Source organism: Hermetia illucens, chromosome 1 (genome assembly GCF_905115235.1).
Source record: "Hermetia illucens chromosome 1, iHerIll2.2.curated.20191125, whole genome shotgun sequence".
Lineage (NCBI taxonomy): Eukaryota > Metazoa > Arthropoda > Insecta > Diptera > Stratiomyidae > Hermetia > Hermetia illucens.
This window is the reverse complement of record NC_051849.1, coordinates 25,728,688-25,752,353: the sequence shown is the minus strand read 5'-3', so window position 1 is coordinate 25,752,353 and position 23,666 is coordinate 25,728,688. Positions and strand designations below refer to the sequence as shown.

The 23,666-nt window shown below is 44.3% G+C and overlaps 1 protein-coding gene across 1 annotated transcript in view; it reads left to right on the top strand.

The window, feature by feature from the left end:
* Positions 1–23,666, top strand: part of LOC119658193 (semaphorin-2A) — a 494,571-nt gene that overhangs the window by 79,597 nt on the left and 391,308 nt on the right. The window contains exon 3 of the mRNA XM_038065472.1: positions 1,406–1,773. Coding sequence (XP_037921400.1) covers positions 1,686–1,773 — 88 coding nt within the window. The 5' untranslated portion in view covers positions 1,406–1,685. The remainder of the gene's footprint in view (positions 1–1,405; positions 1,774–23,666) is intronic.

Genomic DNA, 23,666 nt, shown 5'->3' with positions numbered 1-23,666 from the left:
CCACCATGGAGACCGCACTTACATGGAGTCCATTGAAAATTTTCTGACTAGAATTTCCCTGAGGAACTTCCTTTGAATCTCGTATGCATTGCGGCAAAAGAGCCGGGTTTTCTCACCTTACTTATGCAGTGCACATTCATTATCATCGCAACATTTAAATCTCCGTGAAACCAATATAAACCAATTTTAATTGAAACATAATTAAAAGTTTTATTCCTGAAGCAAAATTTAATGCTGGTCGTATAGCATATCCTTACCGCAGACTTACCTATTTTTCAAACAATTCAGAATATTAAAAAGGGAAAAAGCTGCAACTAAATTAATTTTGCAACACAATACCGCTCGACGGCGATGAGGTACCTGTGCGGACGAGGAACTGCTGGAATCCTTGCCGTGAAAGACTGAGAATGTGTTGCGGACATAAAGGGCAGATTGTAAATTCACCTGAAAATCCGAAAAATGCAATTTTCTCCATTGTTCCGTTGCTTTAGAGAGTTTTGGCGGCAGCGTTGGAGTTACTTCTATATTTGTATGAATGTATTTCGCCTTTGGCAGGAATCCCCCGCGAGGCTTCCATGAATTCAACTGTTCACTTTCTTTTCTGTTTTTATATTCGTCGTTGCTCAACGGGTACGTAATATTCCCTCGACAGGACAGCGACTCTGGAACTCAGTCTGGTTAAGTCCCAGAGCCTTCTACTTCCTAGTTGGCTCCTCTACATGTTACTTGGAAATGGGATAGCTGAAATATCTGCAGAGAATTAACACGGCTATTACGGTGCTACCTAACTGCCACCAGACCATTTCACAGTCCATATATGCTGTGCAGGTAACATTTGGAAGTTCCTGTAAATACTGTCTGGGATGCATAGATACATCCGTTTTGAAATTTAAAAAGCGGGGCATGTTTGGTTCGGATTATCCAAGTGTTCTGAATAAACGCAGCAAAATATCGAGGTAACCTGGCTGAAAAACCATGTTAAAGACCTTTAAGATAGAAGGGATAGATACTTTTACCACCCAAACGCCTATGGCTCTCTGAGTCTGAAAGTGGAAAGCTGCCTTGTTTTCATAACTACACATTTTGCGCTCTGTTCGATTATTGCCCCGTTTTCCAGTTTTTCTGAAAACTAACATCTTCTCCGAGTGAAAAGCTTAGTCATAGTCACCTGCTAACCATTCACCCGAGTATGCTACAGACCTAAGACATCCTTTTGCTCCGATATCTACGACACAGAAAAAAACAGAATGCGAAGTCTGCAGAAAAGAAAACCAAAAGCTACAACGTTCCTTGTCCTTTTTTGTTGCTTTCCAAATGTTACAACTAGAAGTCTTCTTGTAGAACATCCTTCCGACTCCATGTAGACATTCATTTTTCCTTTTTTCGTTTCTTTTCCTTTTCGCAGGAAATCCGAACGCGAAAATTTCTTTTGTTGTTGCTGATTCAAAATTTTTGTAAACTTAACGGAAGCAGGCCACACTTTCTCGCGATAGCATCATCATCATAGTCCCAGGACGAAGGGAAAAAAAACAAAACCGTGAGAAAGGGTATAGCGAACTTTTTGTGCATCGGAACGACCGAGAAATCAACTGCAACTGCAGCCCGGCTGGCTACTGCAACAATAAGGAACCAGGTTAAGGACGGAGAGAATTCCAGGAGCCAGCACTCTTTATTTTGTTCTTCGCATGAACAGGATAATGGTCCGGAACCAAGCAATACTGTTGCTAGCTTTTGTGTCTACGATTCGTGGAATAACGGAGGAATTGTCGCCAGGTAAGTGCTCTTTTAATTATTGCACTTGCATTCAATTGCAAGGGAAATTGTCAATGTAGTGCGAATGTAATTTTCTATGAATGCTGTTTATAAGGTAATTTGCTAATGACTTTAGGAGCTAGCGCAATTTATTGCAGAAATGCAAGGAAAAGGAAATCTTTCGAATTACATATCAACGGCAGATTAGGGATAATTTGCATATACCGTAGATGAATAAACTCGAAATGAATCCCTCATTCACAAGGAAAGGTATTACGAGGGTAAACCTACAAAAAGCGGGACCATCTTTAGATTCCCATTAGATGTAATTGAACTTGTATCACCAATATATGTCTCAGAAATGCATCTGCTGTAGCGGAATTTAATATGTTTGGTCCTAGCTTGGGGTAGTAGCTGAAGGACATAACTAGAAACCGTCAACGATATCTCCCAAACGATGCTGGCGGACTATATTACATACCCGGCTTCATGGCAATCAAATACAAGATTCCAGCTTTGCCAGGTATGTTCTGACAGCCTCTCTTAAAGGGTTGAAGAGTTAAAATTTACTGAACATTAGGCTAGAATTATAGGTGCAAGAGCAACGCGATACTATTATACCTCATTGCCGTAGAGGAGAATTACGTACCAGAGCCACGTTACATGTTTTCATCCTGGCAAATATTGGTTGCCCTAACTAAGCACATGCTTGTGTTCTTTTTAAGGTTTTGTTTGCAAAACAAAGATGGAAAGGTGAAATCTTCAAAAGACTTTGGCCTGGGCACGCCAGAGTGTGGGATTCTTACCCACTAAAACCACCCCAACTCCCGCCTACCCCGTGGAACCACCTTTAGGTATTACATCACGGGGCGGAGTTAGCTTACTTTAGCTAGGTCTTCTTCCGTCTACCAGCAGCGTTCATAATCGCGCCTTCCTCACTTCTTCTGCTTTTCGCAGTTTATCCTGGGTTACTGCGATCATGGAATTTATCGCATCCCACTCTTCCTGGCAAGTTCCTATTCTCCGGACAAAATTCTCCGGTGATAGCATTTCACCTAGAGTTTGCTCTAGGTTCCTCCTTTCTTCCGCGAACCTAGGACATTGGAATAATACGTGCTCTGGATCCTCTGGGACCTAGTCGCAACATGGACAATTAAGTGGGGTGTCCAATTTAAGCCTGTACAGATATTGGCGGTATTCTCCATGACCGGTGAGAAACTGAGTGAGATTGTAATTGATCTCCCCATGCTTTCTCTCAGGGCTGACACAAGTCAGATCTACAATTGACCCAGTTCCCCCTTTCCGATAAGAGTTTACATCGCCTTCAATGGCCAGAACAACATCCAACTGGACAAATGCTTCTAATAAGCGGCGCCCACTTGCTTTAGTCTGTTTGCTACCCCACTTGATAACCCACGCATTAAAGTCACTGGCGATGACCTTTGGACCTCGTGTCTTTGTGTCAAGAACAAGATCGTCTAACAGGTCTTCTAACTCAGGCAGTGTGAAGCTCGATGGGGCGCAGTAGCTGTATACGAATGTACCGCTTATTTTTACCCCCACAAAGCCAGTAGTCGCCTGACTCATGCTATATTGTATGGTTTACGCTCATATCGCCAGTTCAGCGGTCGAATATGTGACCCGTACACCACCGTAGAGATTTCTGTACGGTTCACTAATGATAGCAACCTCTATCCCCGATTCGTAAGTGGTCTGCGCAAGCAAATCTTGTGCGACCCTGCAATGATTAAGGTTTATTTGTATTAACCTCATTTTTCACTGCAGTTCACGCCTTCCTAAATTCCGGGCACTTACCACTTCCGACAATATGCCGGTTGTCCCGCCCCTCTTTTCCTTTGCACAAAATGTATTTGGGGTCTCTATTGCACTCCTTGGCAATAAGTCCTTTCTCCCCACACCATAGACATGGATCCGACCGATCAATTTCGCTAGTGCATGTCTTCGCGAAATGTCCAAATATTAGGCACTTGAAGCACCTCTTTAAAGAGATCTACTCCCTTAGCCGACAAACAACCCATCCAATCTGAACCTTTCCTACGACCAACAACTTCTGCGCTGACTCCACTTGCAGTCGCATTTTGGCCGTTTGAGTACCCCCATAAGCTTTTCTTAGGTCCACGACAGATCCTTCGCTGAATTCCTCCAACTTGAACTGTTGCTTCAAGGCAGTGCCGATCTCTCCTCTGGATGTTACCTCATCGAGATCCTTACACTGGATATAGATCTCATGTTTTTGGGAACAAACCGCGACATTCTCCCCAAGTGTCTGTCTGTCTGTCTGTCGCACGCACTTTTCTCAGAAATGTCTACATTGATTAACACGAAATTTGGTGAGAAACGCGCAGACATGCAGTGAGTAATAACCTTCTACGTTGAAATTTTGGGGGGAGGGGTCCCCATACATGCAAGTCGGTTTAGTTTTGAGATTTGTTATAGAGTCGGGGGTGGGAGGGGTAGAAAGTGATGATCTCTTTAACGGACCCATTCTCAGAAACTACCCAATCGAAAAATTTGAAAAAAAATCATGAAGCTGCCCCTATATGGTGTCCAGGCCTCAAAATACTCTCCATATCGATATCTGCTCAAATGAAGCTAATAATAGTATATTACCATATTTTCCAGGAAATTGAGGAAACCCCCCCTTAAGTTTATCCCAGAGTTATAAAAGTTGGTAGTACTATAGAATATAATAAAAAGCATATTATCCCCAAGCTTGATCAAAATCATTATATTACTAACAAAATTACAGTAGCCCAAAGTTGACTTTGCCGTATAAATTTACTGCAAATGTCAATATCACACTAAAGTGAGCGGTCTAACAAGTTAAACGCATATACATAACGAACTACGTACAAATGGGATAATTCTGCACTCAAATATATTCCCAGAAGAAACAAACAAAACCTTTCATACCTGAAACGCCGAGCTTCCACCTTTGAGAACCCTTACTTTGAGAACGTTCATGTTAGCGCATTATCCCCTGCAGAGGCGGATAGCGCCCCGATACACACCCGCGCGTCATCCTACACTTCCATCCCTCTTTTTCTGCACCACCTGTTTCTAGAGTGGCCATTTCGCTATAGCGCGAGTTTGTACCCTTTCTTATAGTTCAACCTATTTACTGTCTCTTCCGCCTTCTAATTAAGACACCTAGCAATAACAATTCCCTACGTCCGAGAACATATCTAGTCAGAGTGCAACAATGAAGAACATGTAAGCTGCAAATACCGACAATCCTCCCACCATTATCAATATGTTCACCAGGACCTAAGACCCCATTGCACGCCGAGCTCGATGTTTCCGAAGCCAACCTGCACCTTTAGATGACCTTACATGATCCCGCTATAATTTTCAGAAAGCATTTCCTGGACAGCATTAATCCGCTCAAAAACGTCTTCTTCTCTTCTGCATCGGAAATCTATATTGGTGTATTCTGCGGGTAGACAGTGTCTGTTCCGCACTGTTTTGGTACCCCAAGCGCCCCAAAGGTTGTGACAGCTGTGAGGAGGGCGAAAGAACAGAATTCGCCCGGCACAGCTTTTCAAAGCCAGACCATAACGTTTATAAAGGACAACAGCTCCCCCACCACAATACTTCTTGAGCTTCCACAAAAATTGATCACCTAGTGTCCATAGCCTGGCTTTATTAACAGCCCTACAATCGCAAATGAAGTGCCTTCGGGTTTCTTAGCGCGGCCAAACGTGGTCCAGTAGTCTGAAGAATGTCGCCCCTGAGTACAAAGCCCCATACAATAACTATGGGCTCAAATAATTATGCTACACTCGCGGTTCGGATTATGCCCCAACAATACAGTAGCGAATTCCGGAAGACTGTATGACGGTACTACAAAAAAAAATCTCGCATCAACTTTGCAAACTGGGGGAAGAAGGTGTAAGAGGGGTTAACCGGGCAGGAATCTGAATGAAATTAAACTTGGTTCTACTGTATTTTATTGCTCAGCGCCGGGTACCAAACAATAGTTTTGTACGTTGGGATGGAGGCCAGGGCAGTGTACATCCAAAAATCATCATCATCATCAACGGCGTAACAACCGATACCCCGTCTAGGTCTGCCTTAATAACGAATTCCAGACATCCCGGCTTTGCGTCGAGGTCCACAAAATTCGATATCCCTAAAAGCTGTCTGCCGTCCTGACCTATGCCATCGTTTCATCTTAGGCAGCGTCTGCTTTATTTTCTTTTTCTACCATAGATATTGCCCTGATTGACTTTTTGGGTGGGAGCATCCTCATCCATACGGATTAAGTGACCCGCCCACCGCAACCTATTGAGCCGGATTTTATACACAACCAACCGGCCATGCTATCGCTCATAGATTTCGGTCGTTCTTCCCATGATGTCGATATCGTCAACATACACCACTAGTTAAGTGGATTTAAGAGGATCGTACCTCTCGCGTTTACTTCAGCATCATAGATCACTTTCTCCAGGGCTAGGTTGAAGAGGACGCATGATAGGGCATCCCCTTGTCGTAGACCGTTGTTGATGGCGAATAGTCTTGAAAGTGATGCTGCCGCTTTTATCTGTTCTTGCACATTGGTCAGGGTCAGCCTATTCAGTCTACTTAAATTCGTCGGAATATCGAATTCTCGCATGTCCGTGTAAAGTTTTACCCTGGCTATGCTATCATAGGCGGCTTGAAAGTCGATGAAAAGACGGTGCAACTAATGTCCATATTCCAACTGTTTCTCCGTCGCTTGCCGCAGAGAGAAAATCCGATATGTTGCTGGTTTGCCTGGAGTGAAGCCGCTTTGGTATAGACCAATGATGTTCTGGTCGTATGGGGCTATCCGGCCTACCAACATAGCGAAGAATATCTTATAGATGGTACTCAACAACGTGATACCTCTATAATTGCTGGACTGCGGCATATCCCCCTTTTTATATATCGGACAGATAATGCCTCACTGCCAGTCGTCAGGCATTGATTCGCTGTCCCGCACTCTGAGCACAAGTTGATGAACAACTTGTTGTAATTGGTCGCCTCCATATTTAACTAATTCGGCTGTAATTCCATCGGCTCCTGGCGATTTATGATTTTTAAGCCAATAAATTGCACGGACTGTTTCTTCTATACTTGATGGTGGTAGTATTTTTCCGTTGGCGGGACCTCCAACTTGACTATGTTCTGGTTGTCCAGTAGTTCATCGAAGTACTCAACCCATCGCTCCAATATGCTCATCCTGTCGGAAATTAGATTCTTCGTCTCAGCAGGTGTGTAAGGTCTTATCCTGCTAATTTGTTGTTAAAACATACGCGCCTGGTGCGGTTACTCCCTGTACTTTTCAATTTCCCTGACCTGTTGGTTCTCCCAGACTTCTTTTTTCCGTCTGCGAAGTCGATTCTCCGCTCGCCGGAGTTTGTGCCCGCCTGCTTTGAGAATGCAATATTACTAACTCACTAAGAAGCTGGATAAGAAGGCAATCAATCTCACTATGCTTTGGGTTCAGCAACGGATTTAAATTGTCAATGAGCCGCGCAATCTATTTGTCTTTCGATACATGGTGCCAAGAGAGTTGCCACTCGGTAAGTCTCCTTTGACTTTCCTTACGTGAAACCACCTCTCTTAAATCGTTGCCCTTGCGGTTGTGGACAGCTTTACTCTCGTTAGCAAGAAGGGCAATGGAGATCACTCCCGTGATCACCATGATGTCCGGTCCTGACACTCGCAAACCTCCTTTTTCCTGCACTTGAAAAACGCGCTTACCATACCCCTCCTTGTCAAGGGCATCACCCCGTGCGCCCCATAGTGCAAAACGGTCTGCATCGTTTCGATAAGATGACGGTCTTGGTAAAAACAAAGCCCCCAATATTAGTAATTAGCCGACTCAAAGTCGAGACTCCCGTTGCAGCCCTGCCTGTTACTGCTTTTATTTGCGCGAAGAAACTCATCTTCAAGTCTAGCATTGAACCAAGGTATTTAACCACTGGTTTTGACTCTATAATCAACTCGCCGATCGACATGAAACGCAGGGTCGGGATTCTCTTTGTGGTCAAGAATGCTGCTTCAGTTTTTTCCAACACAAGGCTGAAACCGTTAGCAGTCATCCATCCGCTTACCCCGCTTGCCTTCCTTCAAGCAAACGTTGAATGCCTCAAGCAGCAAATTTGGCCGTTGGCAGAACACCAGTTTGTAAAGTCATTTACCTCTTTGATCAGGTTCTGGCAGCCGCGAGCTTCGCTTTTATTAATGGCGCTACGGAGTCTCTTTTCTGCTGATCTATACTGTGCTTTTATGGCCCCTCGTTGGCGTGTGAACGTTGTGCCAAACGGCGGAGCTTATGACACTCCTTCCGTATGTCGGCAATTTCTGCCGTCCGCCAATTCATAGAAGGCTTGTCGCGCCTGGGGTCTCTCCGTGGCATGGAAGCCTCGCACGCCGTCGTTATCAAGAGCTTCAACGAACTTTCCGATATTCACCGTCGCGACATTGCAAAGACAGGAGGAGCGTCGGGTTGGTGCTCGCCGGCATGAAGCGTCAACCAACTTGAACGTGATGTACTGGTGATCACTTGATCACTTGCCGATAAGTTTTCTAGGACTCACCACATGCCCCCCAAAAGTGATGTCAGGAATGTTTCCTTCACAGCCTGGCCGCCGAGAAGTTGGCATGGAACCGATTTTGATAACTACGAACCCGGTTCTCACCACCATTTTCAAAATCTGTCTCCCTCTAGAGTCTGACTGACCCATGGCCCATTCAAGAGCTCTGGCATTAAAATCACCGCCTACCAGGATTCGCCCCTGCGTGCTCGAAACGTCGTCCTCAAAAGCATCAAGCCGGCGGCGAAAGTGCGGAATCGTCTCATTCGGTGTCAAGGAAACACTAGAAAACGTTATCCCTAAACACCGGATTCAGACACTTTCCTCGGCCTTGAGCAAAAACACGAAGTCAAACGTCGTCCCAAACCCGGATGGCACCGGTGCTCGATAAGTCGGGATGCCATGAAGCCGGGTCCCTGTTTCTATACTGCTTGCTAATTAGCACCAGATCAGCATTTACTTCTCCAGCAAACTGTGCTAGCAACTGGTGAGCGGTTGCACTCCGGTACATGTTAATTTGTAAAATGCGGATCATACTATTCGCGCCTTAGCCCTTTCCAATTCCGCCCTAAAGATTGGACACTGTTCCGAGTCCACAGTGTGCGCGATGTTCTCACGAGGTGCGCTACGATCCCTGCAGAGAACGCTACTTTCGGTTTCGTTGCAGGTCTTCAACCTACTTGGTAGCATTTCCGGCATGCTGCCCTCCTGTCCGGTCTTTTGTAGCACTTGGTGGGGACTTTCCGCATTCGCACCCTGCGTACTACCCATCCGATTTTGATTCTCCCGCTGCTAACGAGTTTCCTCGCATATTGCTCGAGGACTTCCACCACGGCGAGTTTTTGGATGCCAGCATTTACAGAGGTGATACCTATTCTGGCATTGGTTACCTCAGGACATTCAAGCGTTATCGCTTCCTCCACTTCGACCTTTTCTGTGAGGCAGTCAAGATCCCAGATTTCTAGAAAACTCCTGGTCTCTCGGCCAGAAACAAAAGCCTTCTCCCCCAATAACCCCTCGTTCGCTTCGCAGATCGTACTCTTGCTAGTCGTCTTCAGGTCCTGTTCGACGAGGACTCCGCCACTTCTCCTTTCCCGTATGAAAGACACCTCTGCTTCGTTGCCTTCGGGTTTCATTCTATAGCGGATTTCAATACGGACTTTCGCAAATGTCTCGCCTTTCGTCGGCTTAATGAGTAGAGACGACGATCTTGTCCTTCTTCGTTTCCTCGTATTTTTTGCTCCTGGCTTATGATTTGCAGCCTCCTTCTCTTTGGACAGACGGGTCTCGGTAGTCTCAGTAGCCAGTCTTTTCCATATTTCCTTCCTCGCCTTCCTTTTTTGGGCCCTGCAAACTACGACGATAAAGTCTCCTTTCAGACACGTCATCCTCGTTCCGTTTTTTCCCCAGTTCGCTTTGCAGTGGGTTATCTGCGGTCCGTTTGGCGCAAGCGGCGTTCTCAGCGGGAAATGCGGCTGTTTCTACTCTCCAATCGTCTTTCGCTGCTCTCCCTGCTTATAGAAGAAGATGCAGTCCAGTAACTCCTCCAGTTCCATCAGCCCCTTTTTGGCGCGTTTGCCGACGTTCCTCTGAAGGAACGTTGCCGACCGCATACGCTTTTCAACTACCGCGCATCTCCTGACGAACCTTTCCTCAACGGCTCTAGCCAGGACGGCCGATGGCACTTGCACTCGGTTTGTGTCCGAATCCATCTGCTCAGGAATAGCAACTCTGACTGTGTTTTTTTGGAACAGGAGCACTACAGGGTATTGGAGTTGCCATCCCCGCACGGTCAGTCGCGCCACTTGATAGGGCTTCCTCCTTATTTGGGCGTCACATCCGGTATGTCAGTACTCGCTGCCTCTTTCGCCAATCGCAACGGTGAACGACGCATTTTTGTGCTGCGCCCAAACGCACTCAGCTCTTCCTCCTTCTCTGTTATTTCGTCAATTTTTTTTCGTTGGTTTATGTGTATCCTCTATGGAAAATTCTCCAGCGCATCGTATGCAAGGGAGCGGGCCGCAATTGTCAGGAACAGGTGTTCCCTCGGGGAGCAGCCCCTAGTTGCCTGAGGTTGCCCCCCAGTTGCCTGAGGCCTGGCCGGAATTCACGGACGAATTAGCGCTCGCTCGGGACAACGCGGTCTGTTAACTCCGGTTGAATGCTCACTACCTGGCCAGGGTCCGGTAGGGCATGGCTCCTAATACCACCTGGGTAGAGCTAGGCTCACATCACCGACGGCTCCGGAGACTCCCAGTTTGTCTCGACCTGTACCGGTCATTCTCAGTGCGCTCTTCACCGAGAAGCTTTCTCAAGGCCACTTGGCCTTGAACTTGAAGTTCATGCCGGACTCAGCATCAACAACAACGTACACCATTGTGTTGAAATGTGCAGCAGGTCATTCCCCTCCACCACGACTAATTGCCTCCCTGCACCCAATAATGTGCAATATGGACAAATTGATGAGGGTCAACGAACGGTTGACTCGGTCATTTCTGGCTTGCATCATTGCAAAATTATGAAGAAAATGAAATTTGAAGTGGTTTAATTGAATTTTGATTATGGAGTTTAGGGGAAAGAGACCAGTTGTCGGATTGTTTTTAAAAAGAAATTTTAAATATTGTATCTAAATGAAGGACGGGTTGGGAGTTGTGAAATAGAGAGGGATAATTAGGAAAACTAAAGGGATAGACAAAAATGAGAGGATAAAGGGACTCTTACACATTATTGAATGCATTATTTGGCCAATATACACTGAAAAAAAATGAATAAAATGCAGCTCCTGTCGCTAAGTCGCGGATATTGCACGCGGTTTGGTTGCTAACGCTTGTATCTCCTAATTTTTTTCTTCCTGTTCCTATCTGTTCTACCCCCCAAGAATCTCCACGATGCACTTATGTATCTTACTCAGGCCTACTGCGAATGCCTGATTTAATGTGGGGGCTTAAATGCACATTCTACTGTTAGGGAGCCAGTAAAAAGTTTTTGTACTAGAGTCTTACGCAGATTTGTTTCACGGACTTTAGAGTTTGGATAATATACAATTATGAACCATCAAATATAATAGATATAGGAGCCTTAACAGTCGAATTTAGAGCAAATTGACAGATAAAATTCTGTTCAACCATCAACTATTTACCAAGGGATTTACACCCCCAGATGCTTCAATGAACCTTTATCCTGTCACAAGAGTGAATTCGCTTTGGCCCAAAGCAAGCCAGATAAAAGAAAGAACATCTTCGGTGGGATAAGACTTCCTTCCAACCCAGTTTCTATGGATTGAAAGGCTGAATTGCTACCCACATGGCTAGCTGTCCATGAAGGGCAGAGATTTTCTCATTATATATTTCGCTCACTACCTGCAACCCACTTCCGATCCGAATATAAAACATTAATTCCCGCAGCCTCGTCTGGTCTACCGTACACACCATGAAGCAATTAATGCGATTCAGAAATAAAGCAGGATATGAACGGTTATTAACATGCCAGCATTATTTCATCTTACGGTTAATTTAACCTCAGAATTTTCTTTCAACGTTACAAGCGATTTCCTCTCGCTCAACATCAAAGAAAGCCAACCTGAAATCTAAAATGAAAATATTCCGTCCTCTTTGATTCCGTCTCGCACTCGTTTCCTTCCCCCGACCCTGTCTATCAGGGTAAAAACGAAAAGCTTGTAACACGAGTAATTACATTCAATTTTCCCAACCTTTTTCCATTTTCCATCACGTCAAAGCATTTAGCTATCCAAATACAATTTACCCTAAACGTATGGCTTGCCCTTAATGCCATAAGTTAATTTTCTTAAACTCATAGTGTATCTAAAGGACATCACCTTCTCATGGCGTGGCAATAAACATCAAAAGAAAGGAAGAAAAAAAAAATACAAAATACCCAGGAAGAGGAGAAGAAAAAGAATCTCAGGAAAACTAAGAGAAAAAAGGAAGGTAAGGAGAAAATCACGGACTCGAGATGGATACTTTCCCAGATAGATGTCGTCATCGTGCTGTCGTTCCAGCTGCCCCAGGGGCAAATCCTTCACACTCTATCTAAATGTAGATTACGTGGAAATAGCATTAGTCGTGGAACGGTATTAAGAAAGTGCGAGGCTTTCTTTCATTCTCTCGTCCTTTCGCCTTTCAAAGTGAAAATTTAATTTTAGTCAAGGAATATTAGAGGTTTTGGGGAGATTGTAATCTATTTCAAACGATGTGAGAGCTTCAATGGAGCAGGCGGAGGGCGGGGTGGCCATGGGGATGTGGAGTGGCATTGGGCTCGAAGAACAATTCTTCAACGACTGAGGTGTTATTCAACAGCATGTCAAGATATTGTACTGAGTCCCTGAATTGTGCTTTGGAGAGTGTGTAGGGAAAACTGGGGCGTTGGTGACGTATCTGGTTTAGGATCAATTGTTTTTGTTTTCACAACAGAAGGAACAGGAACTAAGGAAGGCCAATCTAGGAAACCTATTGTAAATATATTTTGATTCACCAGAAATATGGTTTATACAAGTATATTTTAAGAAATAACCCACTTGGGGCTTTCTCCTCCAGTAAGGGATGATCCGGCCTTCGTGCATCGCGAAATACTCCAATCCGAATCTCCTGTATCTAAGCGAAACTCCTCAGATCCAAGCACACAATATCTCTCTAGTGAAGTTAAATTGCACCCTCACTGATCCCTTTCATTTTCACGTCACACCCCCCAAATTAGAAGGACATATTGCGAAGGTACTTACTATCCAAAGTCTTAAAAGAAAAGTTTCAAGATTGCGTACGCTCCCACCGTCGTCACTCTTGTTCCTTGTCTTGACGAAATTTTATGAACTTCAAAAGTACTTCATGTCGCGCATATCCTTGTACATGCGAGGTGTATCACGCACTCGATTCTATGTTGATACTTTTACTATGGGATAACTGAAAGTATCCAAGGACTCAAGAGTATAATGCCATCAACGACATTCACCATGCGAAGAAAACATGAAGGATCCCCTTAGCCTGTGATAGATTGAACGAACGAACCGGCAAAATATAAAGCAAGTACGACAAGGATAATCAGATCTCGCGCTTTTATCATACAATTGCTGACACAAAGTGCAAAAATTGAAACTTGTCGACTTTTAGTTAATAAAAAACCTCCAACGTTATACGAAGTGTGTTCCTGATGTCGATGGGCCGTGCTCTGATTGACGTTGAGTTGAATGTGAATGGAAAGTTAACTTTTCAATTTTCAGGAAGATTTCCTTTTAGAATTTTCTTTCACTTTATGGTGAGGAAAATTTTCTTTCTCTTTGTCGTGAAGAAAATTTTCTAATGCAAAATTTTCATTTCAATGGGAGAACTCTAAGAAAGCATTTCTAGGAGGCTCTTGATAATGAGTTTTTTTTTCGAGAAAACAAATGATGATGAAAATATGCACGTTTTTAAAGAGTGCACAGACACTAAGGAAGAAACATTGAAGGCTCAGAAAGTAAAAACAACAAAGTGAAGGATATAAACATAAATTTCGAAAGATTTTAAGAAGAAAAAGAGATTGATTCTGTAAATACTCACCCCCTGTGAGGTAATAACCCAAGAGCAGAGAGTGCAAACTCGCTTCAAAACAGGCTAATTGAGTAAAACCATTCAAAGGACTAGTATTTCAGAAAACTCCTAATGGGATAGAATTTTCAGTGCACTCCACCTGCGCAACTTCCTGAATCAGATTCTAGTCACCCCCAACCACCTTATCTGATGATTCGTAACCACGTGGTACACACTTTCCAGCCATGTTCATTACAAAGTAGCGACCAAAATGGGATCCTGAAATGGTACCTTTCACAATTATGGTACCCATTCTAGGACTAAGATTGGCGGATATGCTTATTTGTTCATAAGTTACCACTATTTCGGCAACCTATTGCTGCCATCAAATGACAAACAAGTAAGCTCGAACGGTCTGCGGTACATGGAACCATAAAAACCAAGCACTTTGTTGGGGTGTCGTACAATGTCTATCACTAGTTAGATTATATTATATTTTTATTAAAATGAAAGCAAAGCTTAAATCTTTGGTCGGCGGACGAGACTAGACTGTTGAAAATAGTCATTCTTAACATTTGCCACCGCAGTCCCAAGTCAGGCCGTCAGTTGTTTCTACGGCCGTTGAATGACAAGGCGACCCACTTGGGCCTGCCTCGGACGTTGAGCTTAAACGAGTGCTCGCCTCGTTCCAGTACTTCAATGGGGCCCTTGTATGGCGATTGCAGCTCCCGTGAGCCGTAAAGGTGACCTTCAGCGTCTGGTGCCAAAGTTCTAGCATAACATTGCACATGGATGGAGTCCTATGCCATTTGAAAGCATGGAGCTTTCCTAACTCCGAGAAAAGAGTAGATTCGAGTTGCATTCCCTGGTCCATGATGATTATACCTGAAACACCAGAGTGCTGAATCTACTCTCGACAGAGGGCCTCGGTACATGATTGTGCCGTAATGTCGGACAGAGTTATTGCTTCAGGCTACCGCGTAAACCTGTCGATGATTGTGTGGCAATACTTGAATCCGTGCGAGTCTCACAAAGGACCGGTATTGTCTAGATGAATGGTGTAGAAGCGGTTGGTTGACCTAGGGAATACAGTTACCTCTTTTCGAACGTGCTTGTTGACCTTGCACTTCTGGCAGGCGATGAACTGTCTGGTTCAAGAGTTTACCTCCTTGTTCATGGACGACCAGAAGAATTTTTCAGTGACTAACCGGTTCGTCGTCCTGATGCGTGGGTGTGCAAGATCGTGTATTGGTTGAAATATTTCCCTGCGAAAATCGGCCGGAATGAATGGCCGAAGTCCCTTTTCTGGGCTCTCCTTGAATTTGTATTTGGAGTTAACCTTCAGAATCTGAAGCTCTACGTCGTCTTCTTGTGCCTGGGCGATTGCCGTATAATCGAACGCGGCGTGAACCGGAAATTCGGGACAAAGCGCCTAAGACAACATTGTCTTTTCCAAACACGTGTTCGATATCAGAAGTAAACTGGCTGATAAAGTTGAAGTGCTTTTATCTAAACGCGAAATTATGGGTCTTATGGTCCGTGAATTCAGTGAACGGCCTGCCCTCAAGGGAGCAACGGAAAGATTGTAAATCGTATAGCCATGTACGCGGCGAGTAGCTCACGATCGTAGGCGCTGTATTTGCGTTGAGCTGGGTTGTTGAAGAGCGGCGCCTACCGCTTTATCTGACGCATCGACGAACACAGGTGTATCTGGCGTAAGAAAAGGCCAGCAGTGTTGCATCAACAAGCTGTTGTTTGACCGATTTAAATGCATGGGCAATTTCAGCAGACCGTGCGACCTCGCGGGAGTCTTTAGTTTTCAGCCCAGACAAGTAGGGGTTAAAGATCGTTTGGTGATGAGCTGCCTTGGTCAAGAAACGACGATAGAAGTTTAGCATGCCCAGGAACCTTCGCAAATCCTTTACCGTACTTGGTAGAGAAAAGCTCTTTATCGCCTCAATCTTGTCTGGCTCAGGTTGGATACTGTCAAGGGTTAACAAATAGCCGAGCAATTTTACCTGCCTCTGAAGGAATCCGTATTTCCCAAAGTTAAGACCAAGTCTAGCCTCAAGGAGCCGTTAATAATGCAATCAAGATGTTCCAAGTACTCAAATTCTGAAGAGGAAGCGACCAAAACATCATCCATGTAGACGAAACAAAAGCTTCACAAGACGGAGTGGATGAACCTCTGGAAAGTCTGTGCAGCGTTATACAAGCGAAAAACCATCCTGATGAGCTCGAAGAGTCCGAAAGGTGTGCAGATAGCCATTTTCAAAATGTTTCGGGAGCGACAGGGGTTAGGCGATACACCTTGACTAGATCCAAGGTCCCAAATATATATATCGCTCTGGAACTGTCTGAGCATTCGCACGCTTATAATCTCCACATGGTCGCCATCCACCGTTTGGTTTAGGGACCAAAGGAAGTATAGAGGACCAACAGCTATTGGAGGCCCTGCAGATACCCCGTTTCATCAAGTCTTCAAACTCTTTCTTCGCAATATCAAGCTTCTGGGGATAAAGTGCTTTTGATAAGATTGGAGAACCGCGCATCATGTTTAGCTGGCTTTGAGAAACTACTTTCCGTAGTTCCGGAGTGCGCGAGTGCGGTGGTCCGAAACGTCCTCTGAAATTATCGAAAGAGGGTCATCCTGGCAGATAGAAATTTTCCCTAACGTCTGTAATGAGGTTGTGGTGTGTATCAAAGCCTTCTTCTTCAAGTCTACCAGCAGCCCATAGTTACACAAGAAGTCTGCGCCTAATATGCTAATGCCCGCCAAAACGAAACGCCATGAAAACGTTCGTTACCGTCTGAGAGTCCCATCCACCTGCCTATAGCCATAGGTGCGGATGGGAGTAGAGTTCGCGGCCGAAGATTGTGAGGCGATATGGTACTGCGCTTCGGATAGCCGTCCCCGAAGCAGTCAGCGTGCCTAGATTTTTGTTGCGCTAAACGAGCATCAGGCGGTTCATGTAGTCACTTGAGCTCCGCATTTGCGATGATACCAACAAACCATAGAAACCAATTATGGTCCCGACCTGCGGCTACCTAAAAGCCCTTTTTGGGAAGCAGACCTCGACCATGATGTGCCGATGTTATTTAGACCTATAATCGACAGGAACTTTACAATGTTCCTCTGTGTCAACTATTCTCCCAGGTGCTTGAACTTACTTTGCACAACTGCATTTTCCCAGAACATGTTGAAGTTTCTTCACCCACCTCACAGAATCTGCAGACAATATCCGTAGACATCCCTAGCTTCCTCGGGTTGTAACTTATCCTGCAGTGACCCACTGTTATCAGGAGGCTACTCTTGATGAAGTTTAAACAATCTTTCGAGCGCTTGGGCTCTGAGTTAAACTTAGGTGCCTTAATAGGAGCGTGGCTGTAAGTTAGAATAGCAATATTCTGTCCCTATAGTTCCTTTCAAGCTTGAAGGAGGTACATCTACCAATGATGTATATTTCCACCTGGAATATTCTAACTTTCAAAGTGTTTTACCTGCAGCAATGACGCCGGCACCAGCTCCCTGCACCGTGAAGGATTCGCCAGTATATCAGGTAATCAGTTGATGGTTCACCGCTGGTTCACTACTACACTTTCCAAATTTGTCCCTTGTTCCAAAGAGTCTCAAACTTCTTATCGAAATGAAACCCCGTTGGAACGCCATTCTTTGGTATCAGTAATTCAAGATCAATCTAGGCAGCTTCCTTCCCCACTGATATTTCCGGACATTCTGAAGATCACCTTCTTTACCTGCTTTTGTATGTGAAGATAAAAGTAGTCAATTCCAAAAGTACCCTTAAGGAAACTGCTAGGCATGTCCTCATTGCCCAAATGACACATATGCAAGCCAGTCATTGAAGTTTGTATAACTCCCTGGCTGGCAATTCTATCTGCCCTTGCAGACCTTTCTATTGCAGTGTATATCCAGTGCAGCATTTTTCGGGGGTATCCACATCTTTACCTGCTATGGACCCACAAGTCATCAGAGCCATCTCTCCTAGGAGTTTGTCAGCTACCATATTTCAAACTAACAATGATAATAGCCCACCCAGTAGACAATCTTGAGTGGTGTTTACAATTTACCTGATCCCTAACATACTGCCGATCTAGAAGGCCATGGTGTTTCCCACTTCCTTGCCGATGACGCATTACGTTAGTTTAATTATTAATTATTTTTCTTTTCTACCGAAATGATGTACTCGTTAAAAGTTAACTAATTACTAGAGGATTAAGTAGAGCAGTCACTCGGTAAAAGAGGCGGCCTACTCACAGCTCTAACGCTTTGAGCACCTCTGAGATGCAGGTCTGATATTGTGGGTTTTTTATTGAATTTCTGCTACCAACTATTAAATTTACCTAGTAATTCCAAAATTTACAGTATAATTGCCTATGAGCTTTTCCAATGTATGCTGCGGCTTACCTCCCTTAGAAAAAAACCCAAGATGGCTTCCAGGCCTCCCTGAAGTAGAGCTGGGAAAATGTCATCCACTCGGGGTGATTTCAGTTTTTCAAAAGCTCCCAAGGCCCATGTTACTCTAACCTGCCAACATACCTTTCTTGCTAGTCTCCAGTTCTCCTTTTTAAGGTATTGTCGAAAAAGGTGAGATTTTTACTGAATAAAAGCACCTCGCTTATCCCGCCGAGTTGTCATCTCGATATTACGTCGCAGAGCAGAATCAGTTATGAACTGCGGCTTGTGTCTTTACTTGCTACTTTCCTCCGAAGCTCCTCCTTTCTCAGCAGATTGTAGATCGCCTTTATTAATTTTTTCATCGCCATCCAAGTTCTTTCCGAGACTAATATGTGATTCACGATATTTTTGGGTGAGAACCGAACCCCGAGGTCAATTTTCGCTTAAAGTCTATGTGCGGCAAACTTTGGGCAGTTAAAAGGAACTCAGGAATCTTCTCGTATTTTGGGCAATATGGGGACTTGTCACGTCCGAAGTGATAAAGATATGCACGGTACCCTCGCGCGTGACCGCTTAGGAATTGAGTAAGGTTATAACTAAGTCCACCGTGCCTTCGTGTGATCCATTCATCCAGGATATGAAGTAATCTTGTGAGCTTCCTTTAGGTAAATCATCCCACCTTTTTTGCCACAACAAAGTAGCTTCACTTCGTGCCGACGATAGGTACAGGACTCGCCAATTGCATATGATGAGTCATAGAGGTGTCAACCCTTGTTCGCTAAGATGTCGGTGGAAACCATACCTGCTATCACATCCACTGCTTCGTCTAATGTTATACGATAAACACACGATGTTCACAATGCATCTGATCGATATGAGGCTTCGATTTTTCTTCCATTTGCTTCTAGCTTCAATGACGACGCCCAGACTAGAGCTGCATAAAACAAGATATAGCTGACAATTCTCGAGATAAGGAACTGACAACTTTGGCTAGGGTCACATACATTCGGTAATATTCTTGTCGAAAATTTAGACACTCCGGAAACTTTTGTTGCTAAATTCTCAACATGGGGATTGATTTTAAGCCTTTGGTTAGTCATGATTAATAATAATAATACTCGTTGGCGCAACAGTCCATAGTGGATCATGGCCTTGAAATCTTTTAGAGCACTTCATTCAAGACCGTAACCGTACAATACAATATACTGTAGGAGTCAATGTTGGCAGCATTGCGCTGGCCAGAGATTATTACCCTGATTTGACTCAGGGACTCATTCACAGCTGAGTCGGCTGGTACAGAATGCGTAAAGTACTCCAGATACACTCCCTTTCCACTGGGTCTTACGAGCGGTCGATGTTGAACTTGGTGAGTCGCAGTTCTAAAACTTTGCGAGAAGTTGCGGATGCAATACACAAGCGAAAGTAAGCGACCATCAAATGGTGACTCCTTTCGAAACCGATGCCAGCGTCTCTCTTGTTACGCACATTCAGAAGATAACTATCTATATAAATCTAATGTTGATCACAAAGTGGTTGCTCACACAGCATCGGTCGGTTGAAACCTAACTGACCTTATGACAGGCTCTGTGGTTGGACAATGTGACACCGGTGACGAGGCGGTAGGAGTTGCAGAAATCCACGAACCTCCTACCATTACCGTTGCGGTTACCAAGATTATGTTTCCCAATCATATGTCCGCGCCAGGTATTGTCAGATCCCACCTTGGCATTCAGATCACCCATCACGACCGCAATGTCACCTTTAAGATGCCTCCTCTGAACTGCGTTTAATTGCTCGTAAAAAGCATCTTTCTCAACTATATCGGAGGTCTCCTTGGTTGTCATGTTACCCTTGGTATCAATAATTCGGGGTACCAAGTAGAAAAAATATCAATCTTCTTTCGATCTAGGCAGTTCCTCGCCGTACTGACCAGACCGGACCATCGTGGAGATTGCCCTCTTTGCCTGCATCTGTATGTGTTAATCCAAGAAGGACCTCCAGGGATACCATTGTGCACGTCTTCATTGCCTCACTGATACACACGCAAGCCAGTCTTTGGAGTTTGTGTAACTCCCTGGCTTGTCTGCTGAGTTCAGTTCTTTCTACCCAGATTACCACCCCATAGGTAATCATTCTTCTTCTTTTTCTTCAGCCTTTGTCCCGTTCACAAACGGGGTGAGCTCGTCGTGGTCGGTTTCGCCATATGGCTCTATCGAATGCCTGATTTGGGCCCAATTTCGAGGCTTTTAAATCCCCCACCCATCCATCCCAATGCCTTACTATTTCAGTGCAACTAGTATCTTCGGGCTGCAGCTTCATTTTTTTCTCCTCTTTTGGACCTGCAACTCTTCAGAGCTCTCGCAGCTTTTCGACAAGTGTTTCCGACATACGTTTTTCAGAGTAATTTGTGGTCTAACGTAATTCCCAAATATTTGACATCTGCTCTCGTTTCACTTCCATGTCATGTAATCTTATGACTCTCAGGTGATCAGGCTTACGTTTTCTAATGAAAGGTACTATAGTGGTTTTGGCTGGATTAATACGCAGTACCACATTCCTGTACCACTCGCTAGTAACTCTTAATCCTGTTTGCATTCTATCACATAGGGTATTCTCATAATTGCCCTTACAGATTAAAACAATGAAGTCCGCATAACCCTGGACCGGCATTTCAGTATTTGTTAGTGTGTCTAGGAATTCGTCCACTGCCATACACCACATAAACGGTAATAGTATCCCGCCTTGTAGACAACCTTGAGTAATATTCGATATCCAAAAACGCACACAGTGCTATTTCACACTGCCCACCTTACCCTAGCTTCTGAGCATACCTCTTTTGCTAACTTCCAGTTCTCCTTTCTTCCCCTTTAATTCGTTCCTGGGAATGTCAGGCAGAATGTAATCGGCTGCCGCCGTGGAGTAGGTCCCCGGGACATATGTTTTGAGAAGCAGGTGTACTCTGTCCCCCGCATTCTTGGTAAATGCCCCATTCTCCTTCCTCAAACAGACACAAGATATTGTCCCGTCTTTGGCTACAGGTTTGTCAAGCCTGGTTGGCTCTATGGTTTTTTTGGATCCCTTCAGAGAATTCCCAGCAGCTGTTCCGTTTTGCTTCCCTGATCCCGTTGGTATACGCAGTCAGTGCATTTTTGTACCTCTGCCAGTCCCCGGTTTGTTTTGCCTGGTTGAAGGGTTTTCGTGCCTCATTCTGGCTAGGTTGGAGTGTTCTCTAAGTTATATATTTCTAACTTATTGCTAAGAATAAATTCAAGAAGGTACTCATCTCTTCGATTGGTGTTGGCATTGCAATCGAGGAGCACTCTTCTTACAGTGCTTCACTAGTTTAGCGACTAGCTCTGGTCGAACCCGGATGTCGTCTCGTAGGAAGTATCCCAATGCCCCGACTGCCTCTCCAGGGCTCCTCTCGGCTTCCAGTGAGACTTGAGTAGCCACAAGGTCCCCGGTCAGAAACTCTGAAAGACATATATGCTTTAAATTACGTTTATGAATTATGCAAACTCTTGGTTTTTCACAAGGTGGGTCCCAAATACCTGCATGCTTCCTCCATTCAGAACGTGAATCTACCTCTGGTAAACCCGGGGTGCCTGAGCCAGCAATATTCCAATGTTCTGTGAGGACTCCACCTTGCTTCTGTAGACTCTCCAAAATCGCGTATACAGATCCCCATTTTGACAGATTAGGAGACTCATGAAATCTTTCGTCTCTATTGTTGCGGCTTTCGGGACAAACACTATCACCATTTTTGCTCCTGGAATATCATCCCCACCGCACCCTGGATTAGGGGAAATATTTTTCGACTCACCGAGCTAGATCCATAGCGTTTTGTTAATAGCAGCGTCATCTCGTACGGGTTGTGAGTATCACCACTCACTAACAGTCTTGGTAGATAAGAGGCTTTGTCCCTGGAGAGTCATACATCACCCTAAAGGAGGGACAGATCACACTCAGAGAGAGATAGGTTGATCCTAGGGAGCTGCATTCCGCATCTGTTTATCCTGCTGTGCGTTGCTTGACCCGTAGCTGTTGCTTACAATTACAGCCAAATACATTCACCACAACCATCGACTGTAGTTATGCACCACACATCTAATTGTCGCTTAGGACAGCGATACATAGCACAACAGAAACAAAACCCATAAATGAACATTGAGCAATCATAAGATAAACGGGCGTACAGTGGTGGAAAACGGGAAGCTTTAAATTAATTTTGAGATCAAGTATTGAGAAGAAAGTAGATTTCAATCATGTGAGCTCCAGAAGGAAATAAAGTACAGAAAGAAAGGGAATGGGGATAAAGGGAGCCTACAGGAACATGTTAAGGGGAAGGAAAATTATGTGGTTAATTAGGTGGATTTTCCCGCGACTGCGGAAGGCAACGGAAATTTTTCACTGACGTTAAAATATAGAAGACTCTTAGCTGACTTAGTTCGGAATTTTTCAAAACCGGTTCTGGGCTCAGCAAGGAGGCAAGCATGCTTCACTTGCATAATTAAACTGCCTAGGAAGTAGCACTGTTTCCCGTTCCGTCCTCAAAGCAAATCAGAATGAAATACTTCGGCCTTTTAGAGCCTCCTTTCGATCCCAAATCGTCATTTTACCAAAATGTAAAACGAGGGCCTTTCCTTAGCAATGCGTCCGCCGATTGGTAACTTTTTTGAAAATACTCTGACTTCGCTGACATTCAGCCTTAATTAGATGGAAGCTTCCTTAGTAGACCTGTAATACAAAGTCGACCAAATCTGGCAAAAATGTTTCTTCGTGAGTGTTACTTATTGATAAGGACACAATTTTGAAAGGATCGTCTTCTGGCCTTTCTTATTTATATTTACTTACTTTTTTCTCAAATTTGAAAACTGGAAGTGTCCGCATTCAGTACCGGAGTCGGCCCTTCGTACCGAATGCTTAGAATGTCTTGCAATAGATCTTACTAATCAGTAATAATCAAATCTTTAATTTAGAGAAATTTAACCCAGGATCGCTATTCGTTAACATCCCCCAAAAGTAGATGTAACAGCGATAATCAGTACAATCTGACCTCCGTAGTTCCATGAACTCAAATCATTGAAAACTTTGTTGATAACAGGCTGCTACCCCAAAAATTTCCATGAAAACGTATCTTGCACATGCATAAATCCTATCCCTCCTTTGTTTAATCGGCTTTAATCCGCCCGATTTGTTTCACTCACAACAATAAAACGTCCACTTTAAATCTAACATCATAATTACCTCCCTCGACTTAAGTGAAACATAAAACAACAACAACTTCACCACACTCCTTAGAATTTTCATACTTTCCCTCATAACAGGCAAAAATCTTCTGGAAATTCCGAAACCACCATTCGCCACTTAAGGAATGCATTGTAACAGGTG